The sequence below is a fragment of the Dipodomys spectabilis genome, unplaced genomic scaffold (genome assembly GCF_019054845.1).
Source record: "Dipodomys spectabilis isolate Male_0828 unplaced genomic scaffold, ASM1905484v1 ptg000092l, whole genome shotgun sequence".
NCBI lineage: Eukaryota > Metazoa > Chordata > Mammalia > Rodentia > Heteromyidae > Dipodomys > Dipodomys spectabilis.
This window is the reverse complement of record NW_024870769.1, coordinates 6,717,524-6,738,857: the sequence shown is the minus strand read 5'-3', so window position 1 is coordinate 6,738,857 and position 21,334 is coordinate 6,717,524. Positions and strand designations below refer to the sequence as shown.

General features: G+C 38.7%; 1 protein-coding gene across 1 annotated transcript in view; it reads right to left on the bottom strand.

The window, feature by feature from the left end:
• Creb5 (cAMP responsive element binding protein 5) overlaps positions 1 to 21,334 on the bottom strand; it is a 434,800-nt gene that overhangs the window by 85,659 nt on the left and 327,807 nt on the right. The window contains exon 7 of the mRNA XM_042685053.1: positions 15,164 to 15,274. Coding sequence (XP_042540987.1) covers positions 15,164 to 15,274 — 111 coding nt within the window. The remainder of the gene's footprint in view (positions 1 to 15,163; positions 15,275 to 21,334) is intronic.

The window sequence follows — 21,334 nt, the reverse complement described above, 5'->3', positions numbered from 1 at the left end:
TCTCAGTGAACTTTTGGTCTTCAGCATAATTTTTCCCTAATATTTTAACATTAAAATGTTTAGTGGTATAAATATTTTTATTCCTATGTTCATGAACTAACAAGCTATAAAATAGCAACATGTGTTTTAAATTTGAAAAAACACTGCACCGAACTGTGTTTTCTAAAATGTCTTTGACTATTTGAAAAAAAATATGAGTCATCTTCACTTTTCTGGATTTCAGTTGATTGGCAAATTCAGAATAACAGCTGTCTGGCTCCCATGGGTTTCTATATCCACATCTCTGTAAAGGGCATATGAACTGAGTGTGTTAGCCAAAATAGGATTTGAATTCTAGAGCTGATATTTTATAACATTTTTGCTAAACGATCTCTGGTTTTCACAATTTCCTCTTGAGACTATATATTTTATCTAAGAATATTTTACACTGTAAATTAAGACAGTAAAAGAGAAGTATCTTTGAGGCAGGAAAACAAAGGAAGGAAGAAAATGCATGTAGAGAAAGAAATTGCTATGTGTCTAATGATTTCCCTATATTGCCTCATTTAATTTTTATGATGCCTTTATAAAGAAAAGCTCTATAGATCTCCCCATTCTACAGATAGAAAAATGATGAAGCAGCCAGGTCAGGCAACTAGGACCTGAAGACAGGCTGTCTGGTTCTAATGATTATTTGTTCTAGCCAGTTTTTTTTATCCTACTTCTCAAAAGCAAAAATTTTTTAAAAAATTAAAAGTATAAGAAGCTTGAATTCAGAGTCTAAACATTGTCCTTTTGCTTTTTCACCCAAGATCAGTCAATGCTCTACCACTTGTACCACACCTCCACTTCTGGCTTTTTGTTGGTTAATTGGACATAAGAATCACACAAACTTTCCTGCTTGGACTGGCTTTGAACCACGATCTTCAGATCTCAGCCTCAGCTAGGATGATAGCCACTGGTGCCCAGCTCATCTCACTTTTAATTCCTTGAAGAACAGTGGTTCTCAAAAGAGGATCACTTGATAGTCTATGTGAATGATAGTCTATGTGAATGAGAGTCTATGAGAAAATTTTTCATAGATTAAAATAGGAGCTAGGAGCTAATGTTACTGTTAATGACAAAAAGAGTTAGGGTTTCAAATATTAGAAAATAACCCTCTTTAAACGATTTTTAAATAGGGATACAGGTGGACCCATTGCAAAAATGAGATGTACAAATCGTTATGTCGAAAAACGAACTTTACAACTTTGGCAGGGGGCGGATGGGCGGGGTGGGGGGGGGGGGAGAGATGGGAAGGGATGGGAAGGGGAAATAAAGGAGGAGGCAGCAATGCTTGATAAAAAAAATGTACTCATTATCTTGCCCATGTAATTGTAAGCCCTCTGTATGGTATTTTCACAATAAAAAAAAAAAGAAAAGAACCCTCAAATCCTATGGCATGTAGTAATTTGAACCACTTCTAGGGTAGAGATTTAAACTGTGTCCTCTACTCCAGAGTGAAACAGGGCAGTCAATTTGGCCCTTTATCTAACTTCTTTGTTTGGTGCCCTGGAAGCAGAAAAATTATGTGTTATTTGTATATGTTTGGGAAATCACAACGGAAACCATAAAAACTCCTCAGAAATTATTGGAAAATGAGACAAGGAGAGGGGAAAAGAAAAAGGGAAAAGAGAGGGAGGGAGAGAGAGAGAGAGTTAGAAAAATCATATTAAATGAAGTATAGGTCCCATGCAATTATTAGTATATGTCTAGGATAATCTTACCAGATGAGCAGAATAGCTCAATAGCTATGTACATATGACTATATAAGATGATGCAAAGCGAAATGAACTCTAAGACATGGACACAAGAGATTTTTCTTTGTTGTTGTTGTTGTTGTTTTTAATGTACTATGTGATTTTTTTTGTTTCTTTTGTATGTTCTTCCCCCTATGGTATTACTCCTGTTGTCACTGTATTGATTTGGGTGCCCTGGTATTGTATATATGTTTATTTGAATTAGAGAAGGGAAGGGGAACAACAGAATAGTGAGACAAAGGACAATGGGGAAAACAATGCCAATGCAATATACATAAGACAATATGTTGGAAATGATCTGTACAACTTGGGGGTGGGGTGGGTGGAAGGAAAGTAGGAGAAAAATGAGGGAAGGGGTTACAAGTTTGACAATAAGTGTACTCATTACCTTACTTATGTAACTGTAACCCTTCTGTACATCACCTTAACAATAAAAAAAAGACATAAGAAGGACTGAAAGAGGAAGACTGGAAACTCATGGATAAATATTAGTTGAGTCATTGGAAGCAAGTGATCATGCAGATTTTGTTAGTGTTGTTTGTGAGGGTAAAGAAATTGAACCCAATTCTTTGCACATGCTAGACAAACATGACACCATTCATTATATCCTCAGTTTGTCATACTTCTTAAGTTTTTTATTGTGAAAATACTGTACAGAGGGGTTACAGTTACATGAGCAAGGTAATGAGTACATTTCTTATCAAGCATTGTTGCCTTCTCCTTTGATTTTTCCCCTTACCATCCCTTCTCTCTCACCTCCAAAACTATACTCCTCCCCCTACCCCACACCAAAATTGTAAAGTCCATTTTTCAACATAGTGTCTTGTACATCTCATTGTTACAATGGGTCAACTGGTATCCCTATTTAAACATTTTGTTTTTTCCCTTCCTCTCCCCAAATTATACCGACATCAAATACAGTGAAAACAGGGGTTATACCGTGGGGGAGGAACATACAAAGCAACAAAAAAATCACATGGTACCTTATAATAACTAGTATATGTCTGGGACAAGTAGAAAAGATCAAAAGCTATGTACATAAGACCAGATAAGATGAAGTTAAGGAAAATGAACCCCAAGATAAGGATACAAGTGGTTTCTTTCTTGCTATTGTCATACTTCTTTTAAGTTAACTAAAACAGACATCAAACATGGAGAGTCACATCTTTCCAAGGATTGTTATGCATGTGGGCTCTAGGAGTTTTTTTTGGTTGTTGTTTTTGTTGTTGCTATTATTGTTATTTGTGCCAATCCTGAAGTTTGAACTCAGGTCCTGGCTACTTCATAGCTTTTATCACTGAAGGCTAACACTTTTCCACGTAAGCCACAGCTCCAAGTTCTGACTTTTTGGTGGTTAATTGGAGATAAGAGTCTTATGGACTTTTCTGTCCCTGCAGATTTTAATCTGTGATCACCAGATCGCATCCTCTTGAGTGGTTAGGATTATAGACCAAGCTACTAGTGTCTGGCAGAATTTGGGCTCTGTTGCAAAGGGTGAATTTCAGATCCTTGATCAGCCATTTTCTACCTGCATGATCTCAGGTATTATCCTCTATACATCAGTTTGTTTGCCTGTAAAAATGAGGACAGCTACCATGGATAATTAAATTAGATAATAAATATAAAGGCACAGGCTACATATATCTCACCAGATCCTTACCACACGGGAAGCATATAGTATTATGGCTCAGAATCAACATTCAGTGTAGATTCTATATTATTATATAATTAGCAACTCATACTCAACATTCAACAGATTGGGATTTTATGCCAATTATGACAGGTATTGAGAATCCTGCCTTCAGAGAGCCAGACAATGGTAAGGGGTTAACAGGACTTCACTTACCTTTATGATAATCAACATCACCCCATGAGAATTAAGCTATTTGTATTTCCTGTCTATTTTTCTTGTTTCAGAATGAATTCAGTCTCACGTAGTCCTCCAGGGATGATGATAAATTTTGACTAACATAAATCCATATATTTACACAGTGACTAGTAAATGGAAAATGTTCAGAAATTGATTTGTCAAAAATGGGATAAAAGCAGGAGTCATATAATCCTACTCAGGTCCTTGTGTATGGCATCAACACATATTTTTGGTGTACTTCATAAATATCTAAATAAACAAAAGCTTAGTTAAACACAAAAAATGTGGAAGAACCACATTAATATTCCTGAGGAAGCCAAGAGTTGTGCAATATATACGTTCAATAAGTACAAATTAAAAACTTTCAGATTAGGGAGGGGAAAAAATCCCAACATTCTGCTTCCAAGCAAAATAAAAAAAAAATGGTATAACAACCACAAAATTCTCCTCCTCCCCCATACACAGAAACAGAAAACTATTAAACATAGTTAGCCTTAGAGAGTAAAAGTATATTTAGTAAAGTAAGATAGTAAAGCTTGTTAATGAATAAGAATTTGAAACGTGCAGTCATAGACAGCCTGCTCTATTATCACTAGTTTCTTGAATTCAGATATCCATCCCACATCAGGCCCGTTGCTTTTTGTTACTCGAGAGGCTGGGGGAGAAAGATTCTTTGAGTCAAGGAGTGCAAGACCATCTTGAGCAATGTAGTGAGACTTTATAACAAACAAATAAGGTTGTGAGAGTAGAAGAGATAGGAAGGGAGCAGTGAGAATTGCCCTAAAGCATGGAGAATGGGCACTGGGCATGGAGCTCAGTGGTAAAGCAGACAAGGCTCTAGCTTTGGCTTCCTGCATATAAATAAATAAATAAATAAATAAATGGCAAAGTAGAGCAGGTTAGCATAGAAGGGAATGAAGTGGCCAAACACATTGTAAATGATATCCAATATTATACATGAACAAAATGGGCAAAGATTCAGTGCTTAATACTTCTGAAAATACTCAGAAGCAGCTACTCTCCTGTAAATTGTAAGAACTTCAAAAGTGTGCAGTCTTTTAAATTTTTTACTCTCTTTGCCTTGTTAATCCTAATTCTGAAACTCTCCTACAGTAACAATAAAAGGCATATTTGGACAGTTTCAGATCAATTGTTTTCTTTTAATAATCAAGGGAATATTTCTAGAAAGAAAATTCTAGAACTGAAAATAATGCAAAGTTAATTTGTGATGTGTTATACATGAGATAAATTACATCATCCTTAAAGTGTTCTTAAAAGACAATAATAAGACAAAATGCTCATAATATGAAGAAAGGCAAAACATAGACTATAAACTATACCTTTTAGTGTGAAGAGAATTTTAATATATTCCATAATTAAATAGAAAGGAAATGACAATAGAGCAATTCCATTTGAACTATTCCCCAAGGTTTTCCCACCATGTGTTAATTATGACCCAAACGACATTGAAATCCATGAACTTAATTTTTTTAAAGCACTAAAATCTTGGGTTTACCTCAAGGAGATTTCATTATTAACATATAAAGGCACTTAATTCAGGGCTATGTCGTTTATAGAGCATGCCATAGCATAGGCCCAGCAACCAAGAGATCTCAGGTAGAACATCTCTGCTGAGCTTCACTTGACTATGGCTGGCTAAGCCCCCAGGCTCCAAAGCAGACATCTGGGAAATTATGGGAGCCACCTACATACAACCAAATATTTCTCTCCCACTAGATTTTCATAGATCCTGGAAGCTTTAGAACCCATCATTTGAGTTAAAATCCTATCCTCTCTCCAAAAGTAAAACAAATAAAACAGCCCATAAAGGATGGCATATTAAATAGCTATACCAGTCTATTGATAAACATTTCATGGTCATTTAGGTTGTTCAGAGAGATGTTAAGCTGGAGACATGTTATAGAATGAATCCCTCTCAGGGCTTTTGCAGGTGGGTATGAGACAGGTATGTGGACTATGGCAAGGTTATTGAGTTCCAAGAAGATGAGAGAAGCCAGGGGCAAATGAAGTCTACTCTAGTAGAAAGCATGGCTTTTCCCACCTGGGGGAACACGAAAAGGGTTTCCAAGAAGGTACTTAGAGAGAAAGAGATTTTGACAAAGAGAGGGCAGAGTTCACAGAGGCTTCTGGGAGGTCCTATAGGAATGGTGATCCAGATGTTTTAAACTGTGTGGAGAAGGGTCTGGAAGTGATAGGAAATGATACACCACAGTTGTGGTGTATCTCTATGTTGGATGCCCAAAGAGAAAAGAATGCTCCAAAAGAGGGTGTAATGTAAACACTTTACAACTCTGGAACTTTACCCAAGTGTGTTCTTTACCTCAGCTCCTAAGCCTTATATTGAAATCAGGATTCTGAGTTGCCTGGAACATGAGGCCACAGGTGAATGGAAATCTCATCTTTAAACACACTGTCTATTCTGGTGACTGTGCATAGTTTCAAAATGAAAACAAAACAAAACAAAACAAAACTGCTGTGTGCTTTTTATTTGGGGGGGGGCTTTTTTTTTTCCCTGAGAAACTGAAGATAATTGTAATGCATGCTACGGCAAATATAGCAATCAAGTACTCTCCAAGTAGCTTTTCAAATTAACAGGATAAAAAAGGATAAAAAAATACCAATAAGAAAAATGTACTATCTGTTAAATTAAAAACTGGGTTATTTCTTCTGTTTTTTTAAGAAAATAAAACCCCTAAGCTTTGTTATTCACACTTATGCCAAAGCTTCCACCTCTTCAAAAGAGACGGAGTTTCTCACCAATTTTTGGTTCTCACTACATAAAAACCAAATCAAGGCAAAACCATTATCCAGAAGTGCACAGAAAACTTTCATTATTTGTTGTGTTGGCACAAATCTTGAAAAGTGTTAAGCTACATACATTTTAAGAAAGAGATCAGAACATACCCTGTAAAGCAGAGCTTCCCTTTAACAAAATCCCCACCCCTCCCCGTCCCCAGCTTTTCTGACATAAGTGGAACTTATTTACACAACATTCCAAAGCAGACAGGGTCACACGTGTGTGCACACGAACACAAATACAAAGGGAAGGCACACCCAAAAACTTTGAGAGGGGTTGTTCCTAACCAGATCATGTGCACTTTTACTTGCCCAAATGCATCTGTCTGGCTTCAGGCTCAGGAACATTAAACTAACACAAAAACAAGACACAGCAATGCGCGTGCTGGGCTGGATGACAGAGGCAGTGAGCAAATATTGGGATTGTGTTTCACCTATTGCCATGGTGACCAGAACAGGGTGGATACTGGCAGAAAGTGAAAGAAATAAAAACTGGGAAGACAATGAGTCCTAGGAGAATGACTGAGTGTGTACATAAGGATCCAGTTGTGAGGACTGGAGAAGAGAGCCTGGGGAAGAGAGAGGATCTTCATAAAATCTATTTTGATACACCTTTGTGCTTGTGTGGGCAGGGGGCTCAGATCATCCATACTCCACACGCAGGATGGTACAGAGTTCCAAAAGCCCAAGCAAGAGTCACACAAGAAGGCAGTGAATCTTAGTGGAGGCAAAATCAAGGCAATTGCTACTAGATGTTGAGATGAACTACTCTGCATGTAGTCATACGTTGTCTGGAAAATAAAAATAGCAATGTCATGACATGACCACAAGTCTCATGAAAAATCAGAACCCATTCATTCCAGTGACACATAGATCACTTCTATTATCAGTTGGCATACAATAGGGAGAACTGTCTCCCCCATATAATCTGTCTCACTAATCAAATTCTGCATGCACACACACACACACACACACACACACACACACACACACACACACACACACACACTCCTTCAAGATACAGTTTCCTTAAAAAAATGGCCACACAGAAGCCAGCAGATGAATATCCATGTAAATTTTTGACAAGTTTATGGGGGTGAAGTTCTATAAACATGGAAATTGAGAATCTGGGGGTCTAATTCCCCTTCCTCTTCTTCTAATTAGCTTATGGCCTTTGACAAGTCATTTACTTGAGTTTTAGGCCTTTGTTTCTCAAAGGAATGGATTTTCCTAAAATAATCCTCATCCCTCTTTCCTATTTTGTAATTTAGTCTTTGATGATCTCAAAATTCCTGTTGTCAAGAAAAATGAATTCAAATGTGTAATCTCACAGCACACAGTTCTATAAAAACTTATTCTGTTCATTGGAAATGTAAGCAAGTGGTTATTAGGTCTTCTCTTATCAATGATATGGTTTACATTTGATTAGAACAGTGACATGACATTCCTACAGACAGTTTTCTAAGGTAAAGTGAGCAAAAGCCAGATGGAAAGTCCTACTTTCAGGCAGTAGAAGGAAGGTAGAATTTCTGATAACTCTTAGTGATGCTGCTTTTAGATCTTTGTGTAACTAGATACAAGCTCAGCTCAAATCTAACCCTCGTGTTGCCTGTACAGAAACAGAGATAATTTTTTTTCCAGTATTTAGGTGATGAGGTGTAGAAAACTTAGTAAGAATAAGCTAGGAGGTTGAGCTATATTTTTATGCCAAGTTATATTTTTATGAAGCCCCACTTTTATACATAGTTACCATGGGAATACCAGGGATAGAATGATAAAGTAAACCAGGGGAAAGAATGAAAAATTTGAGTGAGCTCAGGGCCTAGTGATATCACTTTGTGATGCAGGAAAAGTAACGTAATTTCTGTGGTCTAGAAAATGGGATAGTACTATTTTCCTGGTACTCTTTCAGGGTTGTAAGGTTCCAAAGAGACAACATTGCAAAGTGCTCTTGCATATATACTAAACTCATAGTGATCCCAGGACAAAAGGCCATGCCCAGATCCTCATACCAATACCCTATTTTCCATGCTATGCATGCTCCCAAGTTACTCAGCTTCTCAGTGTATGCTTTGAAAAACGAGATGAAGAATAGTCACAGGACTAGATGAAAAAATATTATAAGGTACTTTACATAGTTCCTGCTACATACCTAAGTGCTTACTTAGTATAGATACCAACTATTTTCTATCATGGTACTCTGAGAAGGCAAATTATTTATACAATGGAACAGGTTGAGCTGAGTGTCAGTGGCTCACACTTTTCAGGAGGTTGAGATCTGAGGATCCTGGTTCAAAGCCAGCCTGGGCAAGAAAATCCATAAGACCCTTACCTCCAATAAGCCACCAAAACTCTAGAAGTAGAGTTGTGGTTTAAGTGGTAGAGAACTAGCCTTGAGCAGAAAAGGCTTAGTATAGTTCCCAGGACCTGATTTCAAGCCCCAGGATCAGTATATACTCTCTCTCTCTTTCTCTCTCTTTCTCTGTCTCTGTCTCTGTCTCTCTCTCTCTCTCTCTCACACACACACACACACAAACACAAACAAAAGAGACAGGCTGTATATATTAGTGGAAGTGTAGATAGTGGTTCTTTTTATTGCTGCTGTTGTTTGTTGATCTCACATAATTGCTAATCCTTGGCCGTTTGCACAGTGTTTTCAGAGTAGCGAGGCGGGAGCTTTCTGGATTAAGTTGTCACCTCTAGTTTAGCCCATCATCATGTTTTGATTCCTAGCCACAGAGACACAAGGCCGCTAGCATGACTCAAAGTTCATGAGCGCTTCCTTAGCGCCAATGGCACTTCCTGCCTAGCCACAAGCTTCTCCAGGCAGGGAGCCTGTTCATTCACAGGGATTTTATTCCTATGCTTTTAGGATATGAAACTAGGGATGATTAAAGCAAGTAGAAGAGTCATGGAACTGCATTCTGAAAAGGGCCAGAGAGATGTTACCTGAAGACTGTCTTTTCATGGTAAAAACTTTCCAGGCAGGTCCATCTGGAGCCAAGCTTCTCTGTGATTTATCTATTGGACAGTGGGTGGCCAAAGGGACCGTAGGCAAATAGTCATTCAGCTCAATAATTAGGGAGGGAAAAAGCAAACACAAACACACCCAGGTTGACATTCAAAACAAAGTGAAAATTTAACCATGGTTTGCTCACTATACCACCCTAGTTTTTGTCTTCCAGTCTACGAGGAGAAAATCATGAGCCAAGAAGACATCTTATAGTAATTTTATCATTCCAGCCAGAAAAGGATAATCTGGGATAGGAAATGGGAAGGCCCAAGTTGGGACCTAGCTCTGTGTTTAAACAATGGCTTAATCTCCCCTAAGTTTCAAGTCCTTGATGTCTTCATTTGTGAAAAGAGTTCTCTTTGTTCCTTCCACCTCCAAAAGACCAGTCTTTTTGCTTTCTTTTATTTTGTATATATTAATGTATATATTTTATTAATGTATATATTTATACACTTATTCAATTAGATACAAAACTAACTACAGCAAAGGTATTGACGATCAATGACCAAAGTATGGCATGACCAATCCAGCACAGTAGAAGAAAAATATCATCTGTATTGATTGCTCTCAATTTCTAAGAGGACAATGACATTCCAACTTCTTTATTATTATCATTATTATTATTATTATTATTATTATGAAAATACTGTACAGAGGGATTACAATTACATGGGCAAGATAATGAGTACATTTCTTATCAAGCATTGTAGCCTCCTCCATTGTTTCCCCTTCCCATCCCTTCCCATCCTCCTCCCACCCCCACCCCCACCAAAGTTGTAAACTTCTATTTCTCAAGGAATCCACTATTGCTCTCCTCTCAGGAAAAAAAAAAATGTGATGAACATCATTTGCAGATACCATTCAAAGAAATTAAACTGAGTCAACTACTTATTATGGGTGGATTATTTAGCTTAGAATTTATCTGGTTTTTACTTTGATTCTTAGCCCTACCCTTGTCCAACCCACTCTATCCCAGCCCTCATCCTTACTAGGATTTGATTTGTTACATCATTACTTACTACATTATTTTAACTCAACTCTAATTCAGCTTAATTTCAGTTCCACTCGGGGCTTTTCATAGTTCAAGGAGCCTACATGACACAAAGATTCTTTTCAAGAACCTTCCAACTAATCAAGTAAAGGGATGCACATGTAGGCCAAGAAAAATGGAGGCACAGTATGTTAGATGAGGCAGAAATAGGAACATAGTATGTTGGGTGCGGAAGTGGCAGAGCTGAGCCAGTTAGTGAGGCTACAGAGTTCTGGGTATACCAAGTGTAAAGTTTCATGTCTCCACATCTTTTCCAGAGTATCTGCAAAAAGCGTAAAATATTCTTTCTGTCCCTGTTCCCAATTTATAGATAAGCTAGAAGAACTTCACTTAGCCTAATAGGTACAGATAATGTAACCAAAACTCTTTGTTCCTGGGCCTTGTGCTGATTGCCTTTTCTAAGTGATGTGCCATTATGTGAAGAGTTTAAGCCTCTCAGACTCTCCGATGTATAGCGAGGACAAAGCTTTTGCCATGGTGCTGTTTGAGGACAGTTACATCAAGTACCACATGCCTTCTTCCCAGTAATGGTTCTCTCTCATCCTTACTAACCCTGTCCAAACTGAAGGGAAAATCTTACAGAAAAGTCAGAACCCCCATGAGAATAGTCATCCTTCATCTAAATCAGTTTTTATTGTAGTAGGGACAATATGTCTCAACAATCAGAGACACAACAGGTCTATGGACAAATCCATCCACCTCTACTGTTTATTCAGCTTCCAGACTTACTACTGACTTCTTTAAAACAAGCACCTCTTTCAAAACTAGGCAGCAACTGGTCTAATTCTCACTATAAGAAATGAACAGCTCTATGTAACTTTGATAACATGGTTCTCACATTACTCTAAAGCCATTTGGAGGTTTTAGTTTTGTTTTTTGTTTTTTTTTTTTGGGTCCGGTCGTGGGGCCTGAACTCTGGGCCTGGGCGCTGTCCCTCAGCTCTTCAGCTCAAGGCTAGCGCTCTACCATTTGAGCCACAGCGCCACTTCCGGCTTTATTCTTTTTGCTTATGTGGTGCTGAGGAATCAAACCCAGGGCCTCAGGCATGCAAAGCAAGCACTCTACCACTGAGCTACCTTCCTAGCTGATATTGAGGGTTAATCTCAAGACCTTGCACTACTGTTTGGTGTTTTTGCTCAAGGCTGGTACTCTATTACTTGGGTCATACCTCCATTTCTAGCTTTTTGCAGGTTAATTGGAGATAAAAGAGTCTTTTGTATTTGTCTGCCTGAGCTGGCTGCACACCGTGATCCTCAGGTCTCAGCTTCCTGAGTAACTAGTATTACAGGTATGAATGGGCTTCTTTGCACCTGGCCAGAGCTATTCTATACCAAAGAACATGTCCCAGAGTGGTCTGCCAGTCTCCCATCCTCTCTTTGTCCCTCTTCCCATTTCTGTTGACCCATCCTTCTCCTTCCTTCACTTTTACATTTGAATGCTAAAAATGTCCACCAGGTAGCAGTGAAGTTTTTATTTCTTCTTCTAGGAAACCCCATTTCTTCCTAGGATACCCAGTCCCTAGGAAGCTGAAAGATTCTTGTAGTTTAGGTGGTGAGAAAGATTGAAGCCTCTCAGAGATTGGAGTCTGCTCTAACCCCCAAATAAAACCCAATGTGCGAGTATGCACTTGTACCATTGTAAATCCAAGTGTCCATGGGCTTAATTCTAGAATCTATAAGGAATCACAATTAGTCAGAATTATGATTAAAAAATAGTTGGGACTACACCTTGAAATGAATTAAATATATTTAATTAAAAGATTAGCTCCTATTTTTTCTTCATTTAGCATATCTCAGATCAATACATTTGAGAACTTGCTATGAATACCCATTTCTGCTCTGTCCCAAAGAAGAAATGATGGATTTGCGACCAAGAAAGCAGAAGCATTCTAATGGGAAATCCATGATCAGAGTGCCTTGAAGGAAATTGTACATTGAAAGCAATCCTGTGTTAAGCTTCTGTCTCCCTCCAATAACTCCAAGTTTCACCAGAGATTCCGAATGATGGCTTTTGTCAAGAGCCAAGAGGGAGTTTGAAATGAACACTGACACAGAGTCCCCAAGAGAGTTAGGCTGCAGGGTTTGGTGTGGGCAACACAGTGCTCCCTGCCTCCCTCCCCCCTCCAGCTCTCTGGTTACTTGTATGCTTGAGAACACACCCTGCTGAGTGCATTCATCACAATAGCCCATGTGTGACCTTAGGAAAAGTCCTTGAAAACAGTGAAATAAGAGTCTCAGTTGAAATCTGGAATCCATTCCAATCTTACACAGGAAGAAAATTAGGCATAGAACAACAAAGCCCATAGTTCAGAGAAACCTGGGAAGGCTCTGGCTGACATTAAAATCATGGAAGAATTTTTTTTCTTTCACGACTTTGTATTTCATAAAAGCTTTTCATCTGAGCAGCCTAAAAGCTGCTAGAAAATACTGCATGGTTAATAGATGGCAATAACTGTTTCTCTGGCGAAAAAAGCAAGCAGAGTAAGAAAGGATATGTTGAGTGACATATTAAAATTCACTTACTTAACATTTTTTCAAAGCTACTAAGTAAATGCTATCCTTCCAAATGTAAGTGGCCAGTACTACTATTTCCCCCTATGGGTTAATGTATTGGTAATAACAGGGGCAGTAGAAGTGGGAGCTGGGGCAGAGAGTGTAGCTGTATTCCCTGAACCCCAGCTCTGTGATGGAGTTAATTAGCCTAGACACCAGGGGCCTGGAAATATTTATTCACTCAGAACATGAATCAGCAGAGCATGGTGCTTGCTCAGTGGATTTAACACAGCACGCATCTGACGGGTGACACTATTTTTGTTAAGTGTAGACCAGTTCCCTTTTGTTTCAAGCTGGCATTATTCACTACACATTTGTCATATCATATGATTTATTTCATGCACATAAATAATTACAAACCTATACTACCTTTCCTTCTTTGCTTGCAAGAATAGAGACAGGACATTTCTGAGTGGAAGCATAAAAATCTAGGAAAAATCAGTTGGCAGACAAATGCAGCTTGGAATTGTGTTTTAGACTCCATCTAAAGTCATCTGGAATAGCCTTAGAAAGGAATACAGACCCGAAGCAAATAAGAAAATTCAAGAATGATCCAGCTAGGGTTTTAGGCCTCAGTCTCAGCCCCAGCCAACTTATTCCTATGTGTGAAGAACTTTGTTTTTTCTTAAGTACCTTCACAGATCATTTTTTAAAATTCATATATTAAAAAAAGGTAAATGGCATTACTTAGTCTCCAAAACAGATGCCAGTTTGAACTTTATTCTGCCAGCAAGTATTTGGTTTGGCTCTGTGGAGCTTGAGTTGAAAAAATATTTGCCGATTCCAAAAAGATTTAACGAGCTTTGCTGCAGATGTTGGTGCCATCTGGCATGTCACTGGGGTTGTGGTACAGCAAAGAGAGCTCTCATGACCACAGATTTCATTTCCCCAGGCTAGCCAACACGGGGAGTTCAGTAGATCCCTTGGGTCAAGAAGCCGCCTGTCAATGGAGGGAAGTTTTCAAAAAGAAAGGGACAAAAGCCTCGTGGACATTGAAAAGGAAGTTAAACAGGCTGACTCCATCCCTGTGTCGCAATTAAGCAGCTGACTTTGAGACCATAGAGAGGTAAATGACATCTTTCACCCATCCTTCACCCACAGACCATCCCTAATGCTGCCAGTCAGTGAATTAGATGCATCTCCAACCTCAGCCAATACCGTTCTTACATAGTACCAGAGACTAAAATGATTTGCTATATGATAATCTGCAGTCATCTAATATTCTACAAATTGTGGTGTCCAAATTTTAATCTGACTCAACTCTACTTCAAGTAACTCTGTTAAACAGTATCAGCAATATCCTTTTATCTTGCAAAGACAGACATAGATCGTCTTTATTAACATGCAGATTATATATATTTAAAATAAATTATAAATATTATATATAATATATATTGTTATATACTATGAATGTATATTTAGATACATACATACATACACATTAATCTATCAGTAGGATTGAGAAGACTGACCTCATTACACACAGTATCTGTTAAATGGTACTAAAGGTTGGTCACCTGAAGTTACATCTTTCAGTTGCAATTGCAAGGAAAATAAGAATGCTTTGATCCTTTCAAATCATATCACATTTGACAAAGTATAACAAAAAACAAAGGCATAGTATTTCCTTAAGAATGTGTGGTTTGCTAATTAAAGATCTGTTTTAATAACACAGGGACAGGAAGAATGGCCCTGAAACTATAATTGCCTTGAAGAAAAAAGTCCCGGGGAATATTTTTGTTACGTCACATAATGAACAAACATATATACATTTGGGCCTATCTCACCCAAATCCTATGTATCTCCCTTGACTGCCAAACATCACCTGCATCCACACTACATGTCAATCCAGTGCCTGGGGCATGAGTATCTGATGCCAAGCGTCTGGAACGGTTTTTGTTAAAGAGAGCCAATCTCAGAATTGCTTTTCCAGGGGCTGTGGGGGGATGGGAGCAAGGTATTAAGCACCAAGACAAAGATGACAAGAATATTCTCCCTGGCTTCACTGACATTTGGAGTCAGAATAGAAACCAAAAGAAAAACTCATGAAATAACGAAAGAATGATCACCACTGTTATTTACCATTTTGGCTTCGGAGTGCATTGGCTGGACTTGCGGAGAAGCACAGGGATTGCTGAGGTTGGGACCTTGCAGCCCCATGATGCTGGAGTTCACAGACATTTGTCTCTCCATCTAAGAGAAAGGAAAGCAGCAGAATGAGAAGTCCGAGAAAGGCAGCCAAGGCTACAGACACAGCTGTATTTCTCTTTCAAATGGAAACCGAATTTCTATTTGAAATTTTCTTTGCCCATTTTCACTTACCATTATCCATTTAATTTCCTTTTAGCATTTCTTGGAAAAACTGCGAATACCAGAGGTGTGGTAGAGGGTAAGCAATGCACTCGTGAGCCTTGAACCCAAGAACATTGAAGAACCATCTATAGCTGTGCGTTCTATAAAGGACTTCTCCATGCCCAACCATGTTGTCATGGTAGATCACCTCCACAAAATTACTAAATATTTTCCACTTAGGCATGTCAATTACCACTAATCGTGGTTATTTTATGGCTATAATGAGTAATATATGCAAAAATGTGAAAAGAATATATAGCAAATGGTTATTTTAAAATATCTTTGGCATTTTTGCCCACCATTTTATATAGTAAACATGAATCTTTTTGGCAATGAGAATAAGCAAAATTAGTCTTGAAAGCAACTCTATCCAAAATGAAGGGCCTTTCTGTCCTTTTAACTCATTAACACAGTCAGAATGATTCAAGTGGGTATTTGGACGGCTTCCTCTAAACTCTCATTATTTCCTCCTCCTCCTCCTCCTCCTCCTCCTCCAACTCCTCCTCCTCCCTGGTTCTCCTCCTCTTCCTCCCCCTCCTCCTCCTTTCTGTCTGTCTCTCTCTCCCTTTCTTCTTTATCTTCCTTTCTCCTGCATGTGTTACTAGGAACTGAACTGAACTACCAGGACCACAAGTACTATACGAACCATCCTCCTAATCCTCTGAAGAAACAAAAGTCCCATGATCTCCCTTATTTATAATAATTAGTATGCATCAAGGGTAATGTTAGCAGATGAGCAGAATAGCTCAATAGCTATGTTCATATGATCTTGATGATGTTAAGTGAAATGAACTCCAAGACATGGACACAAGGGGTTTTTCTTTGTTGTTTTTGTTCTCAATGTATCACATTATTTCTTTTTTCTTTTGTATTTTCCCCCCTATGGTGTATCCCCTTTTGTCACTGTATTTGATTTTGGTACCCTGGTATTGTAGGAAATGGAAGGGAACAACAAAATGGTGAGACAAAGGACAAAGGGGGAACCAATGCAACTTCCATACTCACAAGACGATATGTTAGAAATGATCTGTACAATCCGGGGAGATGGGCAGGGGTGGGAGAAGAGGGAGAAAAAGGAGGGAAGGGGTAACAAGTTAAACAAGAAATGTAATCACTACCTCTATACATCACCTTGACCAAAAAATTAAACTTAAAAAAATTTGTTTTTGAGATCGGGTCTTGCTAACTTTCCCTGGCCTGGTTTCATACTCATTATCCCGCTGCCTTGGCCTTCCAAATAGCTGGAATTACAGGGGGAATCATTACACCCAGTTTCTTTTTCATTCTCAATCTGGCCAAGGCTCTACAAAGGTGCTATTTCAGGCCTCACAGAAAGGTTAAGATTTTGTTTAGGGGGGAAAAGGGCTGAGAGTTTTAGATCACACATGAACAACTAATTGTTCTCCTGCTGGCTTGACATTAGTCTAGAATTTACATCATTCCAATACCTGACCTGAAGACACTTTCATTTTCTTCAGGGTATTCTTCCTAAGAATAGGTTCAGTCATACTAAGAAACAGATACATTTTGGATTTCAGATGTGTTTGGATTTTGGAATATTTATATGCATAGAATGAGATAACTTGGGGAGGGAACCCAAGTCTAAACATGAAACTCATTTTTGTTTTGTGTGTACCTTACATGCAAAGCCTGAAAGTAAGTTTGCACAGGATTTTTTAGTGCTTGAGCATTTTGAGTGCCAACTATCTCTTAAGATCAAAGGTAGAACTTTTCACTTCAGCATCTTTTTGGCCCCCAATAAGTTTTAGTAGAAATTTCAATTTTCAATAAATGAGGTAAAGTAATCTTAACACTAACACCATGCTGGCATCTGTTTCTTTAAAAGAAAATAGACACTACAATGGGAACATATTTCTATTTACAAAAAAATGGAAATAATAGCAATGGTTGGAAATTTCAGAGAATCAGGTGGTCTTGGAAAATACAGGGAATTGGTTATCAGTTCAGGTTCAATATACAGAATACTGAAATCTCACTAACAAGGGGAAAACTTGAGCAGGACCTTGGAGCTAAATGACCCTGAGTGATCCCTTCCATTGTTACCAATCTATAACTGTAATTCTGTGTTCACCCTAAGCTGCATGTCTGTTATGCTAGTGTATGGATCTCTAGAAGTTACTAGCTAGAAACTTTCTCCAAACTGACTGGTGGCTATTCAGTCTGGCAGGGTATGGACACAGGAAACTGTTTCAAGAGACAATAACAAGGACAAATTCTCTATGTGTTTTAGAGCACTTCAGTAAAACTTCACTGCCTTAATAATTAATTACTTCCATTTACTCCCTAAATCTCTAGGCTGTCTCCACACTCTATTTTTAAAATCATTTTTTAAATGTGGTAAGATATACTTGACATAAAACTTACCATTTTAACCAGTTTTAAGTGCCCTTAAGTACATCAAGTTCAAAGCATTAAGTATACATTCATGTACTCTAATTGTTAAGTCATGAAGAATTCAAGAGTTTCATTATTCCACAAAGAAAAAAAAGGCATACTTAGCCAGGCACTAGTGGCTTATGCCTGTAATCCTAGCTACTCAGTAGGCTGAGATGTAAGGATTTCAGTTCAAAGACAGTGTGGGTAGGAAAGTGTATAAGATTCTTATGTACAGTTAAACACCAAGAAAAGCTGAAAGTGAAGATGTGGTCAAGTGGGAGAGTGCCATATGTGAGCATAAAAAATCTAAAGGACAATGCCCAGGCGCGCGCGTGAGAGAGAGAGAGAGAGACAGACAGATAGACAGAGAGACAGAGAGAGAGAGATACAGAAACAGAGAGACAGAGACAGAGAGACAGAGACAGAGAGACAGAGACAGAGAGAGAGAGAGAGAGAGAGAGAGAGAATTTCTACTCCCAAAGACTGAAGAGTAGAGGAAGCAGTATAACATTTACTCTCTTATTACAACTGGGAACATTCTTGGAGAAAGAAATCAGTCAAATGAGATTTTGCTTCTAGTCCAGAGTCTCCTAAGCTGCTAGCTATTCCTAGAGCTGTGAGTGGCTGGCTTGTAGCTGCTGAGTCCTCACAACAATCCTGTCCATCTTTTGGATAATTTTTCATCTGTAACTCTTTTTGTCCAGTGACTCACAAAATACTGGTTCAAACAAGCTGATTTCTCTAATAAAGAAATTGCATTTTCCATTCCATCTCATCCCAGTAAGAGATGCCATCATCAAGAATATGAACAACAAGCTGGGCGCTGGTGGCTCACGCCAGTAATCCTAACTACTCAGGAGGCTGAGATCTGAGGATGGCAGCTCAAAGCCAGCCCGGGCAGGAAACTCCGTGAAACTCATCTCCCATAAACCACCAGAAACCCAGAAGTGGTGCTGTAGCTCAAGTGGTAGAGTGCTAGCCTTGAGCTGAAGAGCTGAGGGACAGCGCCCAGACCCAGAGTTCAAGCTACATGACCGACAAAAAAAAAAAAGAAAAGAATATGAACAACAATGAATACTGGCAGAGAAGCAGAAAAAAGAAATCCTACTATTTTGTTGATAGAAATGTAAACTAGTACAACCATTCTGAAAGGAGGCTGGATGTTCCTCAAAAAACTGGAACTATCCTATGATCCCAGTAATACCATTCTTTGGAATCTACCCAAAGGATTACAAGTCAGGATATAGCCAAAAAAATCTTGCATATGCATTGTTGCACTATTCACAATAGTCAAGTTATAGAAAGAGCCCAGATGCCTATAATGGATGAGTGGATCAAGAAAATGTGATATATAAATGGCTATATAGATATACACACATATGTATATATGTACAAGTATACATATATATGTATATGTGTATATGTATATGTATATATGTGTGTGTGTATATATATAATTGAATTTCATTCATTTATCGAAAAAATAATATTATGTTATTTGCAGGGAAACAGACAGGCCAAGGAAAAAAATGTATGCTAAGTGAACTTAATCAGGCTTAGAGAAACAAATGGCACATATGTCCTCTCATATGTGGAAGTTAGATCTGCAACACAGACATACATGGTAACATACACAAGATTATATGCATATATACACAAACAAATTGACTAAAGGAAGAGTTCAATGGTAAAATGGTACAATTCCTCTAAACAACTACCAAACCATTTAACAAAATGAATACCTGGTAGCAGAAACATGTTTGAAGGGGGCAAGGAGGGGACACACAAAAACAGGGGGAAAAGGTGAGCAAATGCAGTCATTACATTCAATACATATTATGTAAAAATTGAACTACTTAACTTGAGGCTAGGGAAAGATGAGGAGAATAACAAAAGGGGTAACTTTGATCAATAGACATTGCACTCATAACCTGACTGCTAGCATTAACACACCTTGAACAACTACTTAATAAAAATAAATGTTTAAATATTTGCATTTTTCATCATGCTGATGATGCATATAGATATAAAATGACAGCAAGCACTTCTCCAAAGCAAAGATCTGGTGTTTTACACTAACAAAGCACTCTCTGGACCATGATCTCAACATTTTATTTATTTTTGTATTTATGGTGGTACTGGGGACAACACTCGGGGCTTTGTAGATGCAAAGCAGAAGCTCTACGACTTGAACCCTGCCTCCAGCCCCTTTTTGCATTGGCTGTTTTCAAGGTTGTGGCTCACTTTATGCCCAGGTTGGCCTGGATGACAATCCTCTTACTTATGCTTCCCTGTGCTGCTGAGGATGACAGGTTCAAACCACTGTGCCCAAACATTGTGCTTCTCCGATAGCTGAGTCAACAGACATGTGCCATCACCCAACGATTGAGTGACATGGAGTCTTGCGAATTTTCCCAAGGCTGCCCTCAAACCATGATCATCTAACTTCTGCTTCCCAAGCAGCTAGGATTACTGGTTTAAGCCACAAATGCCCAGATCATTTGATTTTAACAAATTTGTGCTAGAATAAAGAAGTAGAGTGGCTTCGCTGAATGGCCAATAATATTCAGCACTGCAGGCGGAAAGCTGAGGCAGAAGGTTTTAGCTCCCTGGGGTAGGGTATAGTGGTAGAGGAGGAGTGCCCAGGCTCTGGTTCCCCAGCACCCCAAAAAACAGCAACGACACAACGACAACAAAACAGATAAAAGATTTTCTTTTCTTCACACATTACAGAATGAAAGATAGACCATTATGAGTTGCTGAGTTTTCTGATGAATGTTATTATTTATCACTAAATTATTACAGCATGTGACTATTAACCTAAGAAATCACAAGCCAGAGAGAGAAATCCTTGAAGGCACTGACTGTCTCATTATTCCCATAGTACTTGGCATATAGCAGGCGCCCAACAAAAGTGTGTAGGTACACCTGGGAGCTGGTGGCTTATGCTTATAATAATTACTCAGGAGACTCAGAACAGGAGGCTGAGGATGGCAGTTAGAAGTCATCCCTCTCGGGAAAATCCATGAGACTCGTCTCCAATTGAGCACCAAGAAAGCTGTAGTGAAGCAGTGGTTCAAGTGGAGGAATGCCAACCTTGAGCAGAAAAGCTCAAGGACAGTGCCCATGCCCTGAGTTCAAGCCTCAGGTCTGGAAGGAAAAAAAAGTGTATGGGGTGAAATAATATAATTTCACTTCAAACTTAGGCTTTGTGAAGAGTGTGCCCTAACGGGAGTCATTACAAAGCAGTAAGAATTTCACTTTCAGTGGGCACAACAGCGCACATTTTGTAATAACAGCTATCTAGAAGAAAGGTAGGAGGACCCCAAGTTGAGGCCAGCCTAGGAAAAGTTAACATGAGACTCGATCTGCAAAATAAAAGCAAGAACGCTGGATGTGTGGTTTAACTTGTAGAATGTTTGCCTGGCAACTGCAAGGCCTTAAGTTTAATCCCCAGTACTCCCTGCTCTCTCCTTCACCCAAAGGAAATTAGGAACTCTATGT